Raw genomic sequence first — 25,602 nt, 5'->3', positions numbered from 1 at the left:
GCATGGTGGACTCCTTTATGTTTTGTCTGGATGGTATCCTCTTCTGATGGGAATTGCCTTTCACTGGCATGGTTATCATGGAAGCCACCATCTTATGACCCCCCAAAAATCATTGGTGCAGGGAATGGCATCTGACCGAAGCCAGGCTGATGAGAGAAAGTCCCTGGGAATTATGGAACTGCAACTGAGAGGGACAAGCCAGAGCTGGAGCTGAAGAAGAGCCAACACCTTGTTTGGCATCTGGGTTGTAAGCTGCAAAGTTTGAGAATTATCAAGAGCTGGGTTTATTATTATATGGACTGGAGATGCACTGGGTCAATGTGATGTCATCAAAAGCCAGTGTATACTTTTTCTCACTCTTTTCTCTTGTCACAGCAAACTCTGAAAGCTCATGATAGGAAAGTAGCATCATCATAAGATGGTGGAACCTCCAACAGTCTGGATCCTTGACTGACCGCAGTAAGTAAGACTCCTCTACCCCAGATCCCACTCACCCATGCTGGAACTACGGCATGAGCAAGAAATACATCTTTGTTGTTTGAAGCCAATAAGATTTGGGGGTTGTTTGTAACAACTGTGTTACCTAGCTAATTCTGATTGATACAGGTAGGAAGCAGGTTGGACATAGGGTTTTGATTTCTGCTGTTGCTGGTAGTAACACAAGTGTCCAGTTTTGGGGAGTGGTAGTGGCAACAGTAGTGGTTTTCCAGTGGTTGCAATATTGAGTTCCTCCCGCAGAAGGGCCATAGAGCTTATAAAATTGGCAGATTGAACTCTTGGTACTTAGCATTCAGAGTGGCAATGGCTGTGGTTTCCCCACCAGGTTGTGTGGTATGGTTTGGATGTTGTTCCCAGAAGCTTAGCCTCAAGTCCATTTCCCCAGCCCTCTGAGCTGGGGAAACAGTTCTGAGCTAAATAATCTATTTTAACAAATCCCTTTTCAGCTTCAACTATCCAGAGCAGATTCTATTGCATGTGAAAAAGAACCCTGACTGATAAAATTACTATATTTAATAATCTCAGATTCTATCAATTACAAGAGAAAAGTTATTTTATGAACTACTAAGAAAAAAGAGGCTAAAAATCTCTTACATGCCATTAATTGTAAGACATACTCTGATTTCATAGTTGTTTAAACTGGAAAAAAATGCACCTTAGAATCAATGAAATACGTTATTAGCAAGTAGAATTCCCCCAAATGAAACGAAATTGATAGGCACTCAATTATGGTTTTAAAAGAATTGCATCATCTGTGGAGGGGAAAAAACCCCACACTTAATCCTCATAATTGCAGAGATCTGTGATTGCTCAATCCCAGGATAATCCCTAAGATACCACCAGAAAGTATAGTGCTAATTGGTACAGAGCCTCACAGAGCAATCCTCCACCCCCTCTCAGAACACTGGAGAACGGGTCTTAGCCTTGTAGGCAAAACCTGAGACAGCCAGATTGGCTGACCAAGGAACTCCACAGCCAAACGAGTGAGTCAACAAACAAATACCATGAGATTTTCTAGCCCCATCATTTTCATTATTATTCATGGCCAAAAAAATAAACAGTAGATGATGCTCCAGAGGCACGATGCTTCCTTTTTACTACATTTTATTACCTATTTCTATCTGTCCATATCAGGATTTTTTGTGGGGGGAGTGGTTTAAAGGTATTAATAGTTCAAAGACAGTTAAAAAAAAGTCATGGGATTATTATAATAGAAGCCACATTTACACCATGGAGACTTACCTAGAGCATGAAGGGACATTACCCAGAGAACCTATATTTGAAGAACAATGGTCCTATGATATATCCTCCAGAAGCAGTAGCTGGATGTGTCACTGAGTTATTCTCTATTGGAGAGGAGGTGAATTTATTGGCATATGTATAGTGGGATGGTTGGATTATGTAGGTGAGGGTATTTCTGGAATCATATATATAGGAAATGATGTGTATGTGTTGGGCAAACACAGGGTGGACTGTAGTGAACACCTGCCATTTTGCTTATTCATGATCCATCTTCTCATAGAACTACCACTTCCACCTACCCACTGCCCATAGGGTTATCACATGGGCCATGTTAGTCAGTTTGATCCTCATCTGTTGGCCACTACTGATTGATCCAAAGGTAAGCATCTATGTTGAGCCAATCAAAGTATTTCCTGAGGAATTTGCAAACTGCAGCAGCAACAAAAGAAGAAGAAGCCAATTTCTCTTTGCATGCCTAGACAATAAGATTTTAAACTTTGGAATTGTCCAAAGTCATATTTTTTACCACATGGACCAGGAGTGCATTGAACATCAGTCTGGGGCTGGGGATGACAGAGGATTGGGGTAGGGAACAGAGGAGGGAAATGAAGAAGACAGGCAGAAAATGAGAGATGGAAAGAGAACCCTGATGGCTTTTGATCTCTTAGTTTCAGTTGTTCCTGAGGTCTCCCTGTCCTTAAGTTTCAGTATCTAATTATAAATGTATCTTTTTGCTTAAACTAGTTCTTACTCTCCCTGGGAGCACTTATCTACTTTCTGGTTCAACTACCACTCTTCTGATAACTCACAAAATGTTATCTTTAACCTGGACCTCTTTCCTGAACCTCAGATCTGTTTATCCTGTTTATCCAACTACCTCTCGGACATCTCCACTTGGGTGTCCTACTGACACCTCAAATTCAACATATCCAAAACCAAACTCATCAGCCCCCCTACCCTAGTCCCTTTCCGAATCGCCCTCCTTCTCATGTGTCCTCCATCTCAGTAAATGGCACCACAGCACCCCTAGCCACTAACCTGAGTTATCCCAAACTTTTCCTTCCCATTCACTCTTCCCCTATCCTCTAGGTCTCAAGTCCTGCCAATTGTAGCTCCCAAATGTCTTCAAAGCTCTCCTGTTCTCTCCACTCCCATTCCCCTCCATCATTTCAGTCCCTTATTGTTACTCCTTGTCTTCACTCCCAAATGCCTTCAATATCCCATTCCACCCAGTAGCCTATATCATCCTTCTAATTTCCAGTTATGATCACATTAGTCTTCTGCTCAAAATTCTCCAGTGGCTCCCTACTGTTTTCGGGATAAAATCTGAACTCCTGCAGCTGGGTCACAAAATTCACTCACATTACACTCAGATGTGCAATGATATAAGTCTCCTGTTTCCTGCAATGGGTCTGATCTTCCTCACAGTGCCCTCACCCTGCTGGGTAACGGGGTGGGGGGGGAAACTAAAATTAATCCATTCTGGTAAACTCCGTAGGATCCAATAATTTATTTTAGACAGTCTCTAAGTAATTCAGTAGCTTTGGATGACTCAGTCTCTCAGATTATTTTATCCTTCCCTTTCTTCTTTTCAAGATAGCATCTGGATTTATAGGGGTGTTATGTGAATTTCATGGCACTGGGGGAAGGGGCCCCTTAGTCACATGGTCCTTGGGGTGTGTCAGTTGGCATTTGCTGAGTTGAGGTTGGTGTGGTATAAATGAATTAGTGAATAACAACTCTGCGAAGTAGCTATTACTATAACCATTTTACAGAAGAGGAAGGTAAGGCTAAGAGAGGTTAAGTAACTTGCCTAAGGTCACCAAGTTAGTATGCAGCAGAACCAGGAATCAACACCACCCTGATTCCAATAGGCACTTGGCTATATGAGTCTAGAATTCCTGAGAGAAGTTAAGACTAGATTTGGGAGCACTGAGAGTCTTCACCATAAAGCGTCAGGGATGTGATCATCCATGGAGAATATGTAGAGTGGGATGAGAAGGGGATCCAGATCAGAATGTGTAAAAATTATAGGCCAGGTGTGGTGGCTCATGCCTGTAATCCTAGCACTTTGGGAGGATAAGGCAGGAGGCTTGAGGCCAGGAGTTCGAGACTAGTCTGAGCAAGAGTGAAACCTGGTCTCTACAAAAAATAGAAAAATTAGCCAGGCATGGTGGTATGTGCTTGCAGTCTTAGCTACTCGGCAGACTGAGGCAGGAGGATGGCTTAAGCCCAGGAGTTTGAGGTTGCAGTGAGCTATTATGAGGACACTGCACTCCAGCCTGGGCAACAAAACGAGACTGTCTCAAAAAAAAAAAAAAAAGAAAGAAAGAAAAGAAAAAAGAATCACTGGCAAGTGAGGGTCAGGGAGGGAGGAAGGCCTACTTGTTTGTGACTGACTGTCTAAGCTATCTTCTTCCTAGGAGATCTAGGATGGAGAGAATCTGGATCTATTCCAGCCAGGGCTGAGCCATCCCTCAACGTACCCCACTCCTCCCTGTCCCAGGCTCCCCAACAGGACAACAAAGCATAAGCCTGCGACCACACACTGTGTGGGACACATAGTAAATGTGTCCAAGATTGTCACCCCTGCTAGGGCCAGGGAATGTGGCACCAAGTACAAACCCTCTAAAGTGGGGATGCACAGTCCACACCCAAGTGGGAGTGGGACAAGTGGGACCATGGGGGCTTCCTGGATGAGGAGGTTCAGTCTTCGCCAGGTATGGGCTTTCCTCCGGATGGCAGGGTCACAGACCGCTCCTGCATATGAAGGAGTTCTCCTCGGATGTGGAAATGTGGCCCTTCTCAGATACTGGGTGCGCAGCCCTTCCAGGTGTGGAATGTGCAAAAAAAAATCCCTGCAAGAGGGTGGGCCTCGCCCCCACCCCACCCCCTCGCCCGGGGAGGATCAAGGGACCGCTGCCCCTTCAGCTCCCCTCCGACCCCCACCTCCTACACAAGGAGTGGACCGACAGTCCCACCCCAGCCCATGACCAATGGCGCGGGAACCTGGCGCAGCCAGCCAATAGAATGGCGGCAGCGGTGCGGGGATGGCTCCGCCCCCGGCAGGCCGCAGGCCGCCGGCCTCCGAGGAGGCGGGGCTCTTCGCTGTTTTTGCTGCCTGCCGAGCCCGGCCGAGCCCAGCCGACCGCAGCCGAGCCCCGCCGAACGCAGCCGAGCCCAGCCGAACCCCGCGCAGCTCCCGCTGCTGCCGCCGCCCGAGCGCCGCCGAGCGAGCTAGCAAGCGGCCGCGGCCGCGGAGGAGGTGCCGCCCCAGGGGGAGGAGGTGCCCGCTCGCCGCAGACCGCCCGCGGCAGAGGCCGCCCGGGTCGCGCCGTGGCGGGAGCGGCCGGCGGAGGCTGCGCGGCCGAGGGGGAGGGCCGGGGGAGTGGACGTCGCCCCTGCCGGCCTCCCGCCGCCCCCTGTCCGCAGGTTCCCGAGCCTCAGTCGGCGCCGAGCATCCCGCTGCCCCGCTCCTCCCGCGGGCGCGCACCGGGCTCAACTCAGGTAAGGGGGGCCTCCCCCACGGGCTCGGGGCAGAGAACCGGAGACCCAGAGACACACAGCCGGGGAGAAAGAAACAGACACAAAGACAGACACACAAGAGACGCACAGAACCACCGAGTCAAACCCCACGGAGGAGAGAGACACGTCTATGGGGACAGGAACACACACAGCCTGAGAGAGAGAGCGAGAGATACAGAGGTACACAAGCTGGGAGAGAAACGAGACATACAGGAGACACACTCGGACACAGAGATGGGGACACACAGAGAGACACGGCCGTGGAAGGGGGCATGCAGAGGCATAGGCACACATCCAGCAAGGGAACTGAGAGACACTGTAAAACAGCCAGACACACAGACACACCTGGCCCAGAGACACAGTCCCACAGACAGGCACACCTAGGTACACAGCCTTGGGTACACAGAACCCACACATGCCTGCCAGGGCCTCCACAAAGTTCCCTCTGTGTGAGCTGGCACCGCTGGAGGTCTCCTGGGCGGGCTGGTTGGAGTCCTGAGAGAGAGGAGGTGCCCAGGCCACACCAAGCTGGTCATGATCCCCATCCTCCTGGGCCTCAGTCTACCTCAGTCCCCCACCAACAGAGGGCTTTGGAGCACTGGAAGCTTGGTGGGCAGGGCCAGGCCATGCCCACTGGTTCTAAGGAGAACGAGATAAAGGCTGCTTGCTCCAGCTTCCCCACTCTGGCTACGCCCCTCATTCAGGCACCCAGAGGCCTGAGGATGGGGGTTTGGCTCTGTGGGGTATTTGAGCCTGTTGGGATCCTAGGTCCTCTGCCAGGGAGGCCAAAGATGTGGGAGAGGGGCTCTCTTCTCTACCCCTCTCCTAGGCCTCACCCACTCCTCCCTCCTTACCACCATCTCTTTCGCTCTGTACCCCACACAGGCTCAGGACTGCAGGTAGACATCTCCACTGCCTGGGAATCATTGAGCTTGCAGAAAGGACAGCTTCCTTGGAAGGTCGGCCATACTGGAGTCCCACCTCGGCATGGGCCTTGCCACTGAGGCAGCCCCGCTGTCTGTGCTCCTCTGAAGGTGCTGCCCGTCATGGGGGCAGCCATCTCCCAGGGGGCCCTCATTGCCATCGTCTGCAATGGCCTTGTAGGCTTCTTGCTGCTGCTGCTCTGGGTCATTCTCTGCTGGGCCTGCCACTCTCGCTCTGCTGACATCGACTCTCTCTCCGAATCAAGTCCCAACTCCAGCCCTGGCCCCTGTCCTGAGAAGGCGCCACCACCCCAGAAGCCTAGCCATGAAGGTAGCTACCTGCTGCAGCCCTGAAGGCCCCTGGCCTAGCCTGGAGCCTAGGACCTAAGTCCACCACACCCAGAGCCTGGGATCAGGATTCCAGAGTTCAGCCAGCCTGGGATCCAGAACTCAGAGTCCAGCCTGCTTGGAGCTGAACCCAGCATCCCAGAGTCTAGCCAGCCTGGCTCCAAGAGGGGCTCAGTGGCCCTAGGGAGACAGGCCTGGGGTGGAGGTTCATGAGTTGGTGCTAGGGCCAGGGCCATTTGGACTCTGCTCCATCCCAGGGGCCAGGGGCTGGGTCCACCCTTTCCCTAGGCTGAGCGCCTCTAGGCCCTCTAGGTTGGGGAAGCAGACTGGAATCCATGGCAATAATGGGAGGGTGTCTAGGCTGGGCCCCTCCACTGGTCCTCCCACTGTTTGCTGGATAATAAATGGAACTATGGCTCTATCCTGAGATTCTCTTCTCTTTCTAAGGGCCCTGCAATAGCAAAATTAAAGATATGGGCTGGGCTTCCAGACATAGGTTTATTTGTGCAAAGAAGGGGTTATGGTGGTTGAGGGCCAAGTCCTGGGGGTAAGGTGCTGGGAATTGATCAGCGGTGGGATCACATGCTAGGCACTAAGGCTGAGCTGGGTACCAGGGTCAGGCACTATAAGTACTGGGTTCAAGAAATGGGACAGGCCCTGAGGCCAGGCTCTCAGGTCTTGGTTTTCACTTCCCTCACCAGGTTCAGCAGTTTGTCCAATTTTGCAATCTCCACAGCTGGACCCTTCTGTACTTCCTGCCCCTTCTTTTCCTGGGGAGAGGGGAAGTATATATGGGGGGAGAATGGTGAAGGATGGGCGACACCTCTCTGGGTCCCAGCACCACCTGCTCTGTCTGGCCTGCCCCAGCTGTGCCCCACCCCCTCCCTTGCCCCACCCCGTCCCCCCACCTCAACATGATCCTTCCCCAACTCAGGCTAGATGACACAGGGGCCCATCTGAGGGCCTGTGAGAAGGCATCAGCTCTGGCTCTAACCTCAGATGAACATAGGATCTTGATGCTGGCAGGAGTGGGAAAAGGTATCCATCCCCTGACCCTCAGAGGAACTAGCCTTTTAGGCCAGGGAGAGCTGTAGCTCTGGGGAGAGGGAATTCCTGACTGTTGGGACCACTTTTCCCACAGTTAGGTCCTGACCAAGTCCTATCAAGGGAGATGGGAGGGACAGGAGTGTAGACAAAGCCACAGGTGCCCTCATCTAGTACTCTGACCTAATGCCTTCAGGTCAGATAGGGAGTGGGGTGCCATCTGGGGCCAGGCCTGCTGTGTCAGACATACGTGGGGTGGGGGTATTGTCAGTAGACCCAGGAGGGTAGAGAGGATATACTATGTGACTCCAGATGTCATTGGCTGGGACTGTCCTTCAGAAGAGCAGATCCTGAGTTTATGACTCCTCTGTCTACCTGTTAAGCTCTCTAATGCTTCTGCTGGTAAGTTAGGCCCCCCAAAAAAGGGAGTTGGGACACTGTGGTGGGTGTCCACAGGCCCCAAGAACTCCTTGGTGGACCAGCACCAGTCCCATCCTCCCTATTGTCCAGTAGAGTAAGTGTGGGCTATGCTGGGGCAGGCTGGGGAGCTGCCATTTCCTGCCTGCCCTTTGCTCCTGAGCCCCTACCCTCTCAGCCACCTGTGCCTGCTGCTCACTGGCACCTGCCACAGCCCTGCCTGCTGAAGGCCCAGCCCGAGTCTGGCCTGGGTTGTAAATTGTGGGGAAGGTGCAGGACCAGTAGGCCCCTCCCTGGCTCCATCACAGCTGCTGACACCATGCGGAGCTCAAATTTCCTCCTAATGTGACCCTGCACCTGCTCCCAACTCTGTCTCCCTATCCTCTTGCAGCCCAGTGCCTTTGCCATTGCCCAGTTCAACTCTATGCTCTCAAGACAGAGGACAAAGAGCTCCTTTCACTCTCTTCTCACTCCTGCTCCTGAATTAAGCTTGGGTTCTCTTCTTGGCCTCACCTCATCCCCTAGGAGTTAGGAGTTATGGCTTTTAGTTCCAGATCTGTCATTAACTCCCTGTATGGCTTTGGGCAAGCCCCTTGCCTTTCAGAGCTTGTTTCCTAGCTCTGCAGTAGTTAGCCTATGACAAGCTGGGCTCTGACACCAATCATGGGAGGCTCCGGGGCAGGGAAGTCCAGGCCTCTGTGGATGAGCCCTTTCGGGAAGGGCATGGAGTCTGCAGCTCACAGAGGAAAGGCAGTGTGGATGTCTAGATTTCCTTTTGCACGAATCACTTGGCTGCTGTTAGGGTCAGGTGGCAATTTCACAGGAACTTCTAATCCACTCAAGTACCAGCCTCCAGCTATCTCCTGCTCGGGTCCTAAGAACCACAGGTACCCATGTTCTCGGGTCCTTAGAGATGTAGGTCCCCAGAAACAGAGAGCCCAGCTCTCCCAGCCATGACTGATGCTTGCTCTGAGAGGATTTGGAACTTTCGGAGATCCTCACCTCCCTGGGTCATAGTGGGCAGGACAGGCTCCCACCCATACCTACCATCTTCATGGTGTCATGGTTGTACCCCTCACTAAAGAGTGACCATCATCCCTCTTAGTTGTCTAGCTCTGCCAGCTTAAGCCTGGGTCTCTTTCCTCAATAAATTAAGAACAGATTTTATCTGTTCCACAAATTGTGCTGCCTCCTTCCCCCTCATTGAGGCCAACTAGCTCTGCTCAGCAAAGAGATTCAGACCACGCCTAACACCACCCCCCGAACAAGCCCACCACAACCTCTGGGCCACAGCTGCAGGCGCTTAGCAGCCTTCAGAGTATTTATAGCCGAGTCCACCCCTTCCCCCAGCTGGCTACAATTATAGGACTGGTCACACTTCCAGCCTTTGCCTCCCTAGCCATGGTGGGAAGTAGACCAAGACCCACCAGAAGAATGGTGCATCGGTAGGGGCATGGGAGGAAGAAGTGAGTAGTTGAAAGAAACAGATCCCTGTCAAACTGCAGTAAATGTCTCAAATTGCAACTGGGAGATACGGTCATCAGGGCAAGTCGACCCAGCCCTGATCCTGGCCTAGAACCTGGCAGAAAGCAACGAGCCATTTCCACTCTTAGCACACAAACAGGCAGGACTGGGCTCTGGGTTCTTGGGCTCTGGATTCTACAGCCTGGGCTGTGAAGTCTGAGCTCTTAAGTCTGATTCTGGGCTCAGGTCTAGACTTTGAGGTCATGAGTCTGGGCTCCATGGCTTATATTTGGGGCTCTTGGGCTCTGGAGAGGGTCTCCTGATCATTAGAGACCCCAGAAACAAAAACCAGAGCTCAGTAGGCGGACTGCATAGCTGCTAACCTAGTTACTTTCGACACGGCTCATTTCCCTTCTCCTAGTGTGGACCTACAGTTCCCAGCTCAGGGACCACTGGCGCTGAAGCCCTGTGTAAGCCCAGCCAATGAAGCAGTACGAAGCCCCAAGCCTCCTGCCTGGGTGACCTGTCATACCCACAGCATCCTCCACTCCAAATAAGCCAAGGATGCCCTCACAGGCGCTTCCCCAGGCTTCAGACTCACCTGCTCCCTGTATATCTCCACCTGGGGCCCCTGTAGGTAACTCAAATGCAGCATGTCAAACTGCCTTGTTTCCTCACACACCTGCTTCTCCTTCTGTGCTCCTCAGTTAGGCAATGACACCATCCTTACCCTGGGTCTCTCGAGCCAGAAACCTGGGGGTCACCCTTGGCTCCTCCCCTTTCTTTCATCCCCACACTCCTGGAGACTTTATCTCTTGCAGCAGCCCAAACTTCCAAAGCCCCTACCTTTGGCATCTTCCGCAAGTTGGGTGAAAGTTTGAGGCAGGTGACGTGCCCACGGTCATCACCCACAATGATGATGGGGTGGATGGGATTGAACTGCACGTGGGTGATCTTGTTCTTCTTTTTGGCAACCACAGGCTGGCTGCAGATGGCTTCGTACTTGTTGACGGCCAAGTCAAACACGTGGGCCTATGGAGAGGTCAGTGTCAACACATTCAGGGGTAATGATGCCTCTGTCCCCTGCCTCAGAGGAACCAGCCCCTGGACTTTCTGGGGAAACACTCCAGAAGGCTAATGGCTAGCATACTGGAGCTGGAGGCAGCGGGAGAGGAAATTTGGTATCTGTTTATGTTTTTTCTGCAGTCGAAAGAGTGAGAATACAAAGATTTAGGAGAAATTTTAAGTCTATGCATAATCAACAATAATAGCAGCTACCATGTATTGATCACTTGCTATGTACTAGACTCTGGGCAAGCATGTTACATGTTACAGGGTTGCATTATCTAATTGTGCTTTTCACAATCACTCTATAAAGTGGTTCTGTTATTATCCCCATTTTATAACTGAGCAGCTAGAGGCTCTTAGAGGCTAACTTGCTAGTAAGTGGCAGAGCCAGGGTTTATACCAGTTAATGTATGTAAAGTGCCCAGACAATGCTTGACACATAAGTGCTCAATAAATGTTAGATGTTATCTGTACCACACCCAAAGTCCAAACCACTATCAACTCTTGCCTGGACAACTGTGCAGCCTTCTAACTGGCCTCCCTGCTTTTACTCTTGCCCTTCTACAATTCATCCTCTATGCAGCAACCACATTTATCCTCCAAAAATTAAAAACCCTCCCATAGTCTCCCTTGGCACTATAAATAAAATCCAGATTCCTCAATGTAGCTCACCTCCACACTCTCATCTCATGCCTTCTTCCCTTGCCTACTCCATGCCTGCCTCCCTGTTCCTTAAACTCCCGAGCTCATTCCCACCTCAGGGCATTTGCACCAGCTGTTCCCTCACTGGGGCCTGCTCCCCACCCCTCTCCACATAGCTGCCTCCTTCTTGCCATTCCACTCTCATCAAAGAAGCCTTTCCTGACTACTCTAAGAGACCACACAGTACTTTTCTTTTCTCTCTCTCTTTTTAATATAATAGCTTTATTAAGATACAATTAACATACTATAAAATTCACTCATTTACACAGTATACAATTCTTCACCATCGAGACTGTGTGGAAAAAAATAAAGATAAAACAAAAAATAAATATAAAGTTGAAAAATTTTTAATTAAAAAAAAGTATACAATTCTTGGTTTTAGTATATTTACAGTTATGCAGCCATCATCACAACCAACTTTAGAACGTTTCCAACCTAGGCCACACAAATCTACTCTCTCTGTCTATAAATTTGTCTACTTTGGACATATATAAATGGAACCATACAATGTGTAGTCTTTTGTGACCGGCTTCTTACAGTAAGCATGTTTTCAAGGTTAATCCATGTGATAGCATGAATCAGTACTTCCTTCTTTGTCATTGCAGACTAATAATCATCTTGGATATACTACATTTTGTTTATTCATTCATCAGTTGATGGAAACTGGGTAGTTTTTCATTCTTTGGCTATTACAAATAATGCTGCTATGAATATTTATGTTCATACATCACACTCTTTTAATTCTCTGCCTAGCACTTAACACTGGGAATTTTGTTGTTGCTTTTTGTCTCTTTCCCTTCACTAGAATGTAAGCTCCCTGAGAGCAGGTATCGGAATCACCAGAGTCTAGCCTGGAGCTGGGCAGTACAGTTGTACTGCTGTTAGTAAACATCTGTTCAGTTAATAGATGACTAACTTTAGGGTGATGTCTTAATCACTACATTCTTTCCTTGAGGCAGCAGGTGCTTCTCAGTTTATATCAAAGTTCATAAGGAAAATGGATTTGCATCCAAGAATATTCTCATACAATCTTTGTTTCTGAGCTTTCACCAATTCTGTGTTGAATAAACCCCTTCCATCTCACCCTACTAAAGTCCCTTCTCGGAATCACTGCACACTTCCAGAGATGGGGACCTCGCTACCTTATTAAGACACCATTTCAGTCACAGCTGAACTCTGGCTCATAAGTTTTTCCTTAGATGGAGCTGGCCTCAGCCACCCCCGGCTCCCTCCCCATTGAGCAGAGAAGATATAATAATTGCTCTATGGCCTCTCATTTCCCTAGAGTGCTTTCTCCTCCAAGATGAACAGCCTCATTCCCTCTTTAAGGCCTCATGGGATGAATGATTCCTCTTTTGACTGGGCCCTCGGCGGTGTGGCCCTTGAGAACACACAGTCCTTATGTCCCACCTTCCCCTACCTGACCTGGGCATGGGGAAGGAGGGAGACCCTGAGATACTTCACCTGATGTCCAGTACGGGCTCAGTGAGGTCAAGAAGGGGGAACTCACCTTCCCATCTGTGGTAACTGCTGCAAACACAGTTGAAGAGTATGGTGCCCAGGCCACATCGCCCACGGCTGAGTTCAGGTCATAGATGAACATGGGGGTCCTGCAGTGATGGAGGGGTGGAAAGTCCATGACACAGAGGGCTCAAAGTGCCAGAGCCCAAGGTAGGGCCTGGGGCAGGGCCAGGGGTAGGCCCCTCACTTGATGGTGTGGTCCCAGATCTTCACTGTCCAGTCAGAGCTGCAGGACATGAAGACCTTGGTGTGGAATGGGTTCCAGGACACAGCATCCACTGCCATGTTGTGGGCATCATAGGTGTCGAGGAATTGGCTGGAATAGGATTTAGAGCACTGGGGCGGGGGTAGGAGTGGAGAGACAGATCAGGGTCAGGAATGAAAGGGCAGAAGCCACCACCCCTCTGGGGCCTGGAGGGTCAGAACCTGAGACTCCACTTCTGTCCCTACCCCACATCACTGTCACAGCTGAGCTGGGGCCAAGCTGCTGCCTGCTCTTCCTATCCTCAACACACCCAGAGAAAAAGGAAAGGCTTTAGGGGCTGAGGGTTCAGGATGTGCAGGGAGCCTTCCTGGAGGATAAGGGTAAGTGCTGTAGTCTGCCAATTGGCTGACCGCAGAGGATTCCACACCAGGCAGAAAAGGCCTTCTCTCCCTGAGATAGGGCAGAGCTGGTCACTCTCAGCCCCTGGGTGAGGTGTGGCCTGGCCATCTCTCCCAGCCAGGGCCTGTGGAAAGACAGAGCCCTGGATCCACCTGCAGCCTAGACATCATCCTTGCAACACTGATAAACATCCCACCTTTTCCAGGTAAGAGCAGGTGCAGAAGCAGGAGCAGACTCAGGTCTCCAGATTTCCCATTCAGTTTCTTACCCTGACCAGCATGTCCTCTCTCCCTCCCTCTAGGACAGGGGTCCCTGCCCCCAACCTATGGTGAGTTGTATAATTATTTCATTATATATTACAATGTAATAATAATAGAAACAAAATGCACAATAAATGTAATGTGCTTGAATCATCCCCAAACCATCCCCCCTTCCCTGGTCCGTGGAAAAATTGTCTACCAAGAGAATGGTCTCTGGTGCCAAAAATGTTGGGGACCGCTGCTCTACAAGACTGTGTGACTGACTAGTCTCTCCTCTCCTGCCTCTCTAGGGCTGCCAATGGGCGGAGAGGGGGTGGGGACCTCTTTTGCATTCAGACCAGCTCTGGCTGGGCCTCAGGGGCTTCTGAGAGGCTGCCTGTAATTAACATTCTGAGTCTCTGAGCCTAAGAAAAGCTTGCAGCAGAGCTATTTCTGGATGGATGGAAGTTCAGAAGGATGTTCACCTACTAACATGAGACCTTACAAAACTGGCCACAAGGTTCTGTCCTGCTGGCTGGAATGCACCCAGTATTCAGAGATAAATATGGCTTTCAAAGCTCAGCTCAAGTTCAAATCTCCTCTAGGAAGTTTTCCCAGAATGTTCCAATGCTCCCAACCCCCACCCCCACCTCTATCTCTACTCCTAGGAAGTGGGGAGGGCCCAAAGGGAAAGATGCTCAGCTGGACTAAAGTTACCCTCTGGATTCTCATCCTCTTTACTGTTTTTAGCCCTTTGTCCTGCCACCCAAGCAGGTCAAGAAACACATTCTGTTCCCCCAAGAGGCTTTCAGAACCAATGAGTGCTAAGATCTGTTGGAATAGGATCTGTCAGAATTCTAAGCCTCCCCGTTGCTCAGGTCTAAACAGTCCTCTAAGGGGCTGGCACAGGGGCAGCACTGCCTCACCTTGTAGATTTTTCCCTCCTCTGTGCCCACTAGGAACATGTAGTCGATTTCTTTGTGGAAGTCAAAGGCGGTTCCACAGCCTTGGGAGAAGAGGGAGCAGCCTTAGCCCAGTTCTGAGAGGGAGGCTGCCAGCACCTCCCCTACTCAGCAGGGGGAGTGTGCTCAGCGCAGGCACTCTCAGAGCAGGACTCAGCGCAGGACAGATGGAACCTGGGCCCCTGCAAGGGCTGGGACCAGGCCAGGAAAACAGAAACCAGCCCTCTGGCCTGCTTGTCCCAGGCAGTTAGGACTCTGCAAACAGCCAGGGGTTCTACAGACAGGAATGGGGGCCTGGGTAAACAAGGCAGGGATCGAGTTAAACAAGGTCAGGGTCAGGGTAAACAGGGACAGGGTCTGCAAACAGGGACATGGTCTGTGCAAACAGGGATATAGTCTGCATAAACAGGGTAGGAATTGAATAAACAGGGACAGGGGCTGGGTAAACAGGGCCTGATCTGCATAAACAGGAGTGGATCTACATAAACGGCACCTGATCTGCATAAACAGGAGTAGGGTCTGCAAACAGGGATGGGACCTGCATAAACAGGAAAGGTCTGCAGACAGCCAAGGGCTCAGCAGACAGGCCCACATTTTCCCATTACCTCCTGTCTGGGCGCCAGCACAAGATGGGGAGGGAGTGCGCAGCGAGGGGAAGGACCACAGTCACTGATCCTCACTGGGCCCGAATGACCTGGCCAGGCCTGGAGGTGAGTGGGCTGGGGCTCCTACCCATGGTGTGTAGCTGCAACCCCTCAGAAACTTCCATGGTGCTGCCTTCCACCTTCAGCTTGATGACATCTGTGTGAACCAGCTCGCTCTGCAGTCACAGAAGGATGTTGGGGGAAGGCACATGGGTTGGGCTGGATCAGCAGGGCTTGGGGACGCCCTTTGCCATTTAGCTCCCCCTCCCCATTCACCCCTGTGTGACCCTCTCTGGGAAATAAGCACCTTCACGATTGTCCAAGACACAATCCTGCCGTCAGATGACACAGAGAAGAAGTTAAGATTTTGGTCCATGTCATCCTTCTGCCACTTGACCTGAAACATCCCAAACCATGAGCTCTAGGACCCAGCTAGGGTGCTGAGTTAGAGCTGTGAGCTTAGCAGGACACCCCTAAGCACCCACCTGAATCTTAGCAGCAAGTTCTGGAAGCCCATTTCCCAGAATCCCATGATTGGTCCTCCCTTCTCCCTCCATCCATCTCTGTCTCCTTCACCCTTCTCTCCTTGACTGTCCTGGGGCCACAGTGCCAGTCAGGACATTGCCCTAATATAATGGCTTGGCAGTGAAGGTACTCAGTGCCTCCCTGGGTTGAGTTCTAGAAGCCTCACTATGGGAAAAAGGCAGTGGCTCTGGTTTCAACCTCCTCACATAAACATGGCTTAGATAGGACAGGGCCCATCAACCAGTTTCTTCATTTATAAAAGAGGAATCATATGGCATAGGTTTATTTTGAGGAATAAGTGAGACAATATACTTGAAGTCCTTAAGTCTGAACATTGCACATATTAAGTGTTCAGTAAATGTTAGCTAATATCCTCATTATTACCATCATCCTACCAATCTGGGTGCCAACGTGCTGTAAGGGCCTTTTTCCTGCATGCTTGGGGTACGGTTGCGGAGGCACAGGCCCCCACTCCTTTGTCCTCCTCTTCTAAGCTTGGCCTTTCTCTAGGAAGTGTCTTCTCTGTTCCCACCTTCACTTCTCTACTAGCTCCTGCTCTCAGAATCTTGCTCCCAAGTCCCAGATTTGAGCTGCAATTCTCCATCTGCAAATCAGGGTTAATTATCCTGCCCCACCCATCTTCTCAGGGCTGGAAGCAAACATATGGGAATGTGTTTTGGACACAGAGCTGTTGTCTTATGAAGATGACACGCTTGAGACTCAAGTTTCTGTTGCCAGATGTGGAGGCCTGGCCAAGCCATGTTCCAAAGAGCTGGGGTGGGGCTGGGTGCCCAGAGCTTTCCATCCTCAGCTCCCTCCAGACTGCCCATGCTGGGACCACTGTCCTGTCCCCTCCCCTTGCCACAAGCAGAGGCCCAATGAGGGAGGCCAAGAACCCAGACCCCCTTGCCTGTAACCGCAGCTGTCACCATGGTTGTTGGGAGGGAAGGGGAAGAGTTGCTTTCCCCAACCATCTCCCAGGCCTGGCAGATCAGAGCTGCAGGAGGACGTGCTGAGTCCTGCCTGGGCCTGTCTGGGCAGCTGGCTCTTTTGTGCTTTCACTGGGGGGCTGAGAACACCACAGATCCTGTAAGGCGTAAGTCAGAGCCAGCCCTAATACTGAGACCACTTCCCCTTTTGTGTAAAGGAGGTCCCTTTAAAGCAGGGAGGGGATAGGGGGGTGTCAAAGGGCAGGCTATAAGAGGTGGCTAGGGAGCTGCAAAGGGAAGTGTTTAATGAGCAGATGCCAGCACGCATGGAAATTGTATTTCACACCCCGCTTAGCAGGCCGGTGCCCAATGGGGGGTGATGCATATGTATTTGTAAGTGACTGTGTATATAAGTGTGTGCAAGTCACACACGTGCTCCTTGGGTGGAGGTGGGAGGGTAGGAATAAAGCAGGAAAGGGAGGATAGTAAGTGGCATTAAGAGAATGAATGAATGGCCAGGGACAAGGTGGTAGGAAGGAGATGGAGCCCGCTTAACTGATTCCTTCTCTTGTGCCTTACCCGGTTAGGGCAGACCTGCTTGATTCCAGTCTCTGCTCACACATCCTTCCTGCTCCCTTCCTCAGAATTGCACAAACATGCACATGCACACGAACACACACACATACACACACAAACACCCAGAGTGTTGCTGGCTGAGCTTTGCAGTAGGGCTTTAACAGGACTGGCCTACCCGTGCAGGCTCCCTGGGGAATTAGCCTGTGCTGTGGGACAGGAGCCCAGTCTTCTTAGAACAGACAGTTCTCTCCCTGGCTCCAAAATCTTCCATGGCTCCCCACTGCCAACAGAACAAACTCCTTCTGCCTCAGTCTGTCATTCGAGATCCAAAACAACCTCTCTGGTCTCCCCCAAATACCTCTGACACAGTCCCTTTAAGAAGGACCTATTAGACTCTGATGTCTCTGACATCTCACTCACCAGCCTGGCTCTCCTTCAAGCTCCTGGCTCACACAGCCAACTGCCTGTAAGTCACCTCCCTCTGAGTGTCCCCTGGGCTTCTTGTATTAACTTCTGGCCAAACCTGTTTCTCTTCTGCCATTTCTCACTTCTGTGGATGCCCTACTGGGCACTCTAAACCCAGGCAGCATGGATTCTTTCCTTTCCCCGTATCCAATCAATCATTTCCTTCTGTTGATTTGACTGCTCCACCAGCTCTTAACCCTGTCTTCTCTAAACTGCTCATGCTGCAAACAGAAAATTGCTGATTTCTGAGACACAAACACGACTGTGTTATTGCTCTGTCCAAAACACTCTGATGGTTGGGTAGCGATTTTCAAACTATGTGCAGGGGGCAGGAGGAGTTATAACAAGGGGACCTTAGGCAAGCAGGGCCCTAGTCCTACCAGAGCAGCTCCACTCTCATCTTTTTAATATATTGGGCTTCTGTATTAACAATTCACTTGAAACTACTGACCTACACAGTGTCCAAGCTTCTCAACTCGATAGAGAAGCGCACTCATGATTGGGGGCCCATCCTTTCCTCAGGTCCTACTCCCCTCCTGTCTCTCGCATGGTGCACCAAATGATGTTTGATGCCCCATGTCACTGCACATGTGACCCCCCTCTGTACCCTTCTTCATCTAACTAACACTTTCTCATCCCTCACTATTCAGCTCAGGCATTCCTTCCTCTACAAAGACCTGCCTGGCCCTCCTGCCCCAGTCCCCACCCAGGACAATGTGGATGGCCCACTATGCACACATGCAGCACACTGCCCTGCTCTGGCCAGCCTGTGGCTGTGGTTATCACCCCACTAGGAACTCCAGAGATCAGGCCCTTAAGTATCCTCAGCAACCAGAAGGGCAAACAGGGAGAAGTTCCAGAATGGGTGAATGAATGAATGAGGAACAAGAGGAAAAGAAGGGAACAGGAAGTGAGTAAACGAATCAGGCAGATCTTTCCCAAGTCACATGCCATGACCCCAGCCAGGAGTCCTGAGCTTTTCATTTTGCAAAGGCACTAGTCCAGGTTTCCTGGCAGGATGGTATGAAAGCAGAAGGTCACTCCTGCCCAGGTGACTTCCCATCTTCCTGGGACCTTCCCAGTGAAAGTGACAAGGTAGCTTCTCTGGTTCAGAGAACATAATAGTGCAGGAGTAGGGTGGTTGGCCTGGGTCCGTACCCCTCGCAGGGATGATCCGTGCTTGGTCCCGGACTATGTTAACTAGGACAGCTGGGGCAGGGCTGGTGCAGGTTCAATCTGATCAGTTCTTTTCTATCCTGGGCTTTATTTTTTTATTTTTATTCTATTTTATTTTGAGATAGAGTCTCACTGTGTTGCCCGGTCTAGAATGCTATGGCATCAGCCTAGCTCACAGCAACCTCAAACTCCTGGGCTCAAGCAATCCTTCTGCTTCAGCCTTCCAAGTAGCTGGGACTACAGGCATGCGCCAACATGCCCGGCTAATTTTTTCTATATATTTTTAGTTGGCCAATTAATTTCTTTCTATTTTTGGTAGAGACGGGGTCTCACTCTTGCTAAGGCTGGTTTCAAACTCCTGACCTTGAGCAATCCACCCATCTTGGCCTCCCAGAGGGCTAGGGGCCGGTTTTCTTCCTGGGCTTTAAAGAATCTGCAGGTATCCTCCCCATGCCTGGAGACCTCCATGTGCCTAGAGGTGATAAACTGGGAGGTGGACTTTTTGCTGGAGAGAACTCCTGAGGCTGCAAACTCTGGTCCCCACTTTGGTGGAGAGTAGCAGAGGGGGCTGCTTCCCTCCTACCCTCTGCTCTAGGCTTTGGGTCAAGAATAAACCTGAGAGGGCACCATGTCCCTTGTGTCTGGGCAGTCCTCCCTCTGCTCAGGCCTGTCTGGGAGTTGAGATTCAGTGCCTGGGGGGCAGGTGTTCCCGTGGCTCAGGGAGCTTGGGGGCAGAAGAGGCAGGGTTAGGTAGTGAAAGATAAGAAGACAGAGTCCCAGCACTGCCTGATGAGCCCAGAGACCCTGGGCAACTTGAGGCAGAAATTCATCCTTAGATTCTCTCAGATCTGCTTATAGTGGGAGGGTGCGCAGCTCAGAAGGAGGGGGACATTTGGAACACAGTGAGGAAGGGCCCACAAACCTGGAGCCAAGAGACCTTCTGAGAGTGAAACTGTGAAATCTACTCCCAGTGGAATAAGATGGGAGACACAGAGCCATGGCAAAGTCCAGCCCCAACATCCAGATAATGTCCCAGGCTGGTCTTGGACTTCCACAGAGGCCCCGCCCACCACTTGAGACCTGCCACAGAGAGGCTGGGAGCCAGACCTCACCTGCCAGGTCCTACAGCCCCACCCAGAGGGCAGGCAACGAGCAGCAACCACCCCTGCCTGGGATTTCCCCAAATCTCACCCAGACAGCAGAGGAGAGCTCCTGTGGGGAGTTGAGGAAAACTGTAGACAAGAATCTGGAGTCTTTAACATATAGTTGACAATACAGATTTAAATTGAGCAGTTCCACTTATATATGGATTTTCTTCCACCTCTGCCACCCCTGAGACAGCAAGACCAACCTCTCCTTTCCCTCTTCCTCCTCAGCCTGCTCAATGTGAAAACAAGGATGAAGACTTTTATGATGATCCACATCCACTTAATGAATAGTAAATATATTTTCTTTATGATTTTCTTGATTACATTTTCTTCTCTCTAGCTTACTTTATTGTAAGCATACAGAATATGACACATATCTGCACACTATGCACAATATGTGTTAATAGCAAGCTATTACTTAAGATTTGGGGGAGTCGAGAGTCATGCACAGATTTTCAACTCTACAGGGTGTCAGCACCCCAACCCTTGTGTTGTTTAAGGATCAACTTTACTCAGCTGGAGACTGTCAGGCCCTGGAGGTTTCCAGCTAAGGCCTCTGAGTTACTGATCGCCATACCCTTGGCAGACAGATGGGGCCTCCTTATGGGAGCTTTGGGGCAGCAGACCCCAGCTCTTACTGGAGACCCTCTGACCTCCTGATTTCCACCTTCTGCCCTTCATGCCCCTTCTTGCACCCAGCTCCTTGGCCTCTAAGCGGGTACCTGCTGTCCCCATACCCTTGCCTGTAGCCCCAGGCCCCAAAGTCCCTCCCCCATGGCTCCCAGGCCCACGTGCCACTCCCATCCCCACTTCTCCCTCCCTGGTTTGAAGCTGACCTGCCATACAGGTTCCGTGTGCTTCCCAGACTTGGCTGAGCTGCGGAAGGTGGGCTGGGAGAGAGGCTTCTTGAGGTTGTAAATGGCCACGTTGCCATCGTAGTAGCCCACCACCACCAGGTAGGGGTGGTCCACATGCATGTCGAGGCACATGATGCCGCTCTCACTGCTGAAGATGTATTCGGGGAAGCTGGGGTTCTTCATGCTGTAGAGCAGCAGCATGCCCCGGCTCTGCTTCATGAAGTCATCTACCCAGGGAAGATGGGCAGCTGCAGTTGGAGGATCCAAGTGCCCTGATAGAGGAGCCCCCTTCCCCCACCCCACGAGATGGGCAAGCCCTGCCCTGCTCTGCCTCTGTCAGAGAGTGTAGGATTCCTCTCTGGGCTTCATCTTCTCAGTCTGTGAAACAGAATTATGAGATTAAGCCTCCCCCTTCTCAGAGTTCATGGAAGGATCCCAGGCTTATTCTTATTCTTCTGGGGCATAGGAAAGGTGGACACAGGCTCAAAGAGTTGCTAAGTGAAGAATGTGTGTGGCCTTGGAAAGGAGCAGTAGTCTTGGAGGGGGTTCAGATGCACAGCCCAGGGGCAGGCTGCTGTCCCATAGATGCCTGGATAATGCCCATGTGTCCCACCCCCAGCCAAGGCTGGCTTAAGCTTAGACTAATAATAAGCACCACAATGGCCATCTATGAGCATCTCTCCACACCTTCTGGCCCCACAGTCCCAGTTGCAACTTAAGCCCTATCTGTAGGCATGCTCCCCAAACCCAGAAGTCCCAGGCCAGCCAGTCAGGCTTCCTTAGGCCCACTCAGCCTGGGCACAGTTTTCGTTGCTCAACAATGGACTATTTAGCCAAGGACCATATCCCTACCTGCGGCATGTCAAGGTAGTGCCTCCCACTCTTTCTTATTCTGCACACTTGGCACCTGATATGCAGCCAACAAACAGTCCCAGCCCTGAAGTCCAGCTCTCCTGCCACCAGCCCGGTCTGTCAGCCTCTTCCCCAAGCTCAGAGGAGCTAGCCCTAGAGAGATGGAAGGCTAGAAGGCCCCCTGGGCATGTGGCATGAGCTCATCTACCACCAGGTCCCAGGTATGCTCACCTCAGACACTCTGCAACACCAGTCTGTGCTCTGACTGGGAGCAAGGAGCTGCCAGGAGCCAGGCAAGCCCTAGAAGGGTACAGCTGGAAGCTGCGCCAAACAGCTTTCCACAGGGAAACACGCTGCCCTGCTAGGGCTAATCCTCACAGCTCTGAGACTCCATCAGGATCTCCTTCCCTGATCACTTGCAAGGGAGGCACACACCCAAGGAGCGGGCTGATCTTGGGGTGGAAGGTACCAGGGTCCAGCCTGAGCCAAGGAGAGGGTATGCAGTGGTTCAGGAAGCAAAATGCTTCTGCTCTGGGGAAACTGAGTCTCCTAACAAAGAGAAGGAGCTTAAGGATTCCCAGATTCCCTGGAGGCAAAGCTGGGTGACCCTATGCCTGGCTCCCTCTCAAAGCCAGTAAGGGGCTGGCCTTCATGTGGCTGGGGAGCAGCTGACAGTACCTCACTTTGTGGGACTCCAGGGTGAGCCCTGAGAGCTGGCTCTTCAAGGCAGAGATCTACAGCAGTCTGAGGGGACTGTCCTTCCCACCTAGTTCAGATGAAGAAGGGACTGAAGTGGGCAATGTGACAGTCACTTTAGCTCCTTTGTTCATCCAGCAAATCCTGAGCATCTAATCTGGGCCTCCCCCTGGGCTGGCTCCTGCAGGGACAGAGACACTGCTTGAGTCATGGGCTTGCCACCTAGATCAGATGAAGAAGGGACTGAAGTGGGCAGTGTGACAGTCACTTTAGCTCCTTTGTTCATCCAGCAAATCCTGAGCATCTAATCTGGGCCTCCCCCTGGGCTGGCTCCTGCAGGGACAGAGACACTGCTTGAGTCATGGGCTTGCCCTTAGCAGCTCCTAGTCTTATAGGAGAGCCAGACCCTGCAGGTGAATGAGCAATCGGTGTGCTAACTGCCAGGGTGAGGCACTGATGCTCTTGATTCCAATCTGTCCTTGGTGCCAGTCAAGACTGACAAAGGGTGAGTAGGTGGGCAGGCATGTGAGTTGGTGAACAAAAGAGTGAATGAATGAGTGGGTAAGTGGGTGACTGATGCTCAGGCCAAGGACTCTGACACTCTCCTTGTTGCACCAAGCGGCAAAGGTGGGAATGACCCTCACATTTGCTCTTAGTGTGGCACAAGGCCTAGCCCTGGAAAGACAGCAGTGAAGTCTCACTTTCTCTAGACAAACTTCAAGCAGCCCCTGCCTCTACATGTGTGCACAGCATGCTCATGACCAGTGAAACCAGGAAGGGAGGGTAGGAAACCTTCAGACCAAAGCTCTAACTGCCCTCAGCTTACTCTGCTAGGACTCTAGCAGAACAGGGCCCAAGGAGGAGCATGGATTGATGTCTTATTGAACTGGCAACCATCAGTGGGGACCTCAGCCCCACAACTCTAACCCCGCCAGCAGGTAAAAGCTCTGGATTCTGCGGGGCGGGGCACTTTGGAGCATTCTGGCTGTCAGGAGAACCCTGGGCTCCTACTCAGGATTCAGGGAGAGCAAGGCAGGCAGAGGGCATGTTGGGGCATCAGGCTAAAGCCAGGTCAGTGGTCAAGAGGAAGTAGAGGCCAAGCTGCAGAGTTAAGGATCCCAAGCCAGCCTCTGACAGCCGGCTTCTCTCTTACTGTGGTTTCCTGAATGAGTCCAGCCCAGGACTGGCTCCAAGGCAGCAGCTGGTTAATGACTCCCTTATTAAGTCATGCAAGAGGCACTTGGAGGGGGCGTGCGGTAGGCAGAATAATGCCCCCTCCTGCAAAGATGTCCACATTCTAATCCCCAGAACTGTAAATATGTCATTTTGCATGGCAAAAGGGACTTTAAGGATGTGATTAAGTTAAAGACTCTGAGATGAGGAGATTATCCTAGATTATCTGGGTGGACTCAGTGTAATCACAAGAGTTCTTATAAGGGAAAGAGGGAAGCGGGAGAGTCAGAGAAGGAGATGTGACCATAGAAGCAGATGTCAGAATGATGCGATTGCTTGCTGGAAGGGGGCCACAAGCTGTGGAATGTGCGCAGCCTCTAGAAGCTGGGAGAGGCAAGGAAATAGATGCTCCCCTAGAGCCTCCAGAAGGAACGCAGGCCTCCAGACACCTGATTTTGGCTCAGTGAAAATGATTTTGGACTTCTGACCTCCAGAACTGTAAGATAATAAATGTGTGTTGCTTTAAGCTTTATGTTTGTGGTAATTTGTTATGGCAGCAACAGGAAATTAATATAGTAGGCATTCAGGGAAAATTCTACTTTTAGGAACCAGAGAGAGGCGCTCCCATAGATGGCACTTTTTTCTGGGAGGCTCTGAGAACAGTCCCTCTAGAAGCCAGGGGTTGGATGCAATGATCCTCAGCAATTCTGGCTACAATAATGAGACCCTCCCTCAGTCTCCCATACCCTAGCCTTGCCACCTTAGACTCCAGGAACAGAAATGTCTCTTGGGTTAGGATTTTCACTGTTTCCAAAGCAGGAGACCAGCCCAAGGTTGCCCCAAAGAAGGGCATCAGTTGCTAGAGGGTTCCAAGCCTTAAGCATGGCACAGAGGCCATGGTGACAAGCTGAGATCTGCCTCCCAGGCAGCTGGGCTTTTCCAGGCACTCTCATTCGATTTGAAGTCATATTTAAATAGTGTGAAAATAAGAGCAAGGCCTTGGAGACAGAATACATCAGGCGGGACGCTTAATTTGATTTAGGGAAAATGAGGCAAACATTTGAGAACCTAAATAACTAACCAGTAATTAAACTAACAACAGGAATGCCCTTGCACTACAACCAAGCAAGCACAGTGGCCTTTATGGACTGTATTTACAAAGAGACCTGACAACATAATTAGTCCTGTAAATTTTACGCAGCCTGCAGCCGAGGAGTGATGGATTTTGTGTGTGGAGGATGAACAGGGAGAAATGAGGTGGATGAATTTCCATTTTCAGTAAATGAAATTAACACTGCTTAATTAGTGAAGCTGACAAATAAATGATCAGGAAAGATTTAAATCCCTACCAGTGTATCTCTGGCCTGGGCAGGCTCAGGGACAGGCCAGGATGTAGTGGGACAGAGTGGGAATGGGTTTAGCGCTGGGAACCAGGGCCTGATGTTGGCCCTCTTTGAAGGTGCTGCCCCGAGAAGGGGGCTGGGACAGCTGGCTTCCCTGCCCTTCCAATATGTGGCTCAATGGGAAGCTTCCTGCCTCATCTCCTGTGTGATAGCCTCAGGACCACACAGAGCATCCAGGATCTGTTCCACCATTGCGGCCTGGCAGACCATGAGGAGTCCCCACTTCTCTGCCATGGACTGGCTAATGGGCCAGAAAGGACCTCCTCAGTCCAGCAGGCTGACATAATTGCATCCCAGCAGTCCCAAAGCCATTTCTTCCTGGACTAGCTCCCATTGCCCTTCAACCTTCCTCCACCTGCTTTTACCTGCTGATAGTCTCTTTCTCGACTCTGCTGGGAACATGGAGCCTGGCTCTAGTCTTTGCTGAGTCTCTGCCCTTTGAGCAGCCTGACATGCCCACTACTAGTACCCACCTGCCACAGAGGGGGACATGTGGGAATGCTTCTATTGTAGGCAATTACTGGACTTCCTTTCCCCATCTGCTTGCTCTAAACCAACTTGCCCTGTCCCAAAAATGGGGAATTGAACACAGTCCTTGCTA

At 51.0% G+C, this 25,602-nt stretch overlaps 2 protein-coding genes across 2 annotated transcripts in view; one reads left to right on the top strand and one right to left on the bottom strand.

Annotated features, from left to right (window-relative positions):
* The first annotated feature begins 4,887 nt into the window (after nt 1-4,887).
* ENHO (energy homeostasis associated) lies at nt 4,888-6,957 on the top strand. The gene is made up of 2 exons (XM_012770135.3): nt 4,888-5,247; nt 6,151-6,957. Exon 2 carries the CDS (start codon nt 6,312-6,314, stop codon nt 6,540-6,542), a length of 231 nt encoding a protein of 76 aa, XP_012625589.1. The 5' UTR covers nt 4,888-5,247; nt 6,151-6,311; the 3' UTR covers nt 6,543-6,957.
* DNAI1 (dynein axonemal intermediate chain 1) overlaps nt 6,952-25,602 on the bottom strand; it is a 62,511-nt gene continuing 43,860 nt past the window's right edge. The window contains exons 13-20 of the mRNA XM_012770119.2: nt 20,857-21,104; nt 15,509-15,598; nt 15,290-15,377; nt 14,522-14,601; nt 12,940-13,088; nt 12,742-12,841; nt 10,308-10,493; nt 6,952-7,306 (exon numbers count right to left, since the gene is read on the bottom strand). Of these exons, the coding sequence (XP_012625573.2) occupies nt 7,208-7,306; nt 10,308-10,493; nt 12,742-12,841; nt 12,940-13,088; nt 14,522-14,601; nt 15,290-15,377; nt 15,509-15,598; nt 20,857-21,104 (1,040 nt within the window). The 3' untranslated portion in view covers nt 6,952-7,207. The remainder of the gene's footprint in view (nt 7,307-10,307; nt 10,494-12,741; nt 12,842-12,939; nt 13,089-14,521; nt 14,602-15,289; nt 15,378-15,508; nt 15,599-20,856; nt 21,105-25,602) is intronic.

The sequence above is a fragment of the Microcebus murinus genome, chromosome 12 (genome assembly GCF_040939455.1).
Source record: "Microcebus murinus isolate Inina chromosome 12, M.murinus_Inina_mat1.0, whole genome shotgun sequence".
Taxonomy (NCBI): Eukaryota; Metazoa; Chordata; class Mammalia; order Primates; family Cheirogaleidae; genus Microcebus; species Microcebus murinus.
Note: the sequence above shows the minus strand (reverse complement) of the source record. Positions and strands in the feature narration are given on the sequence as shown.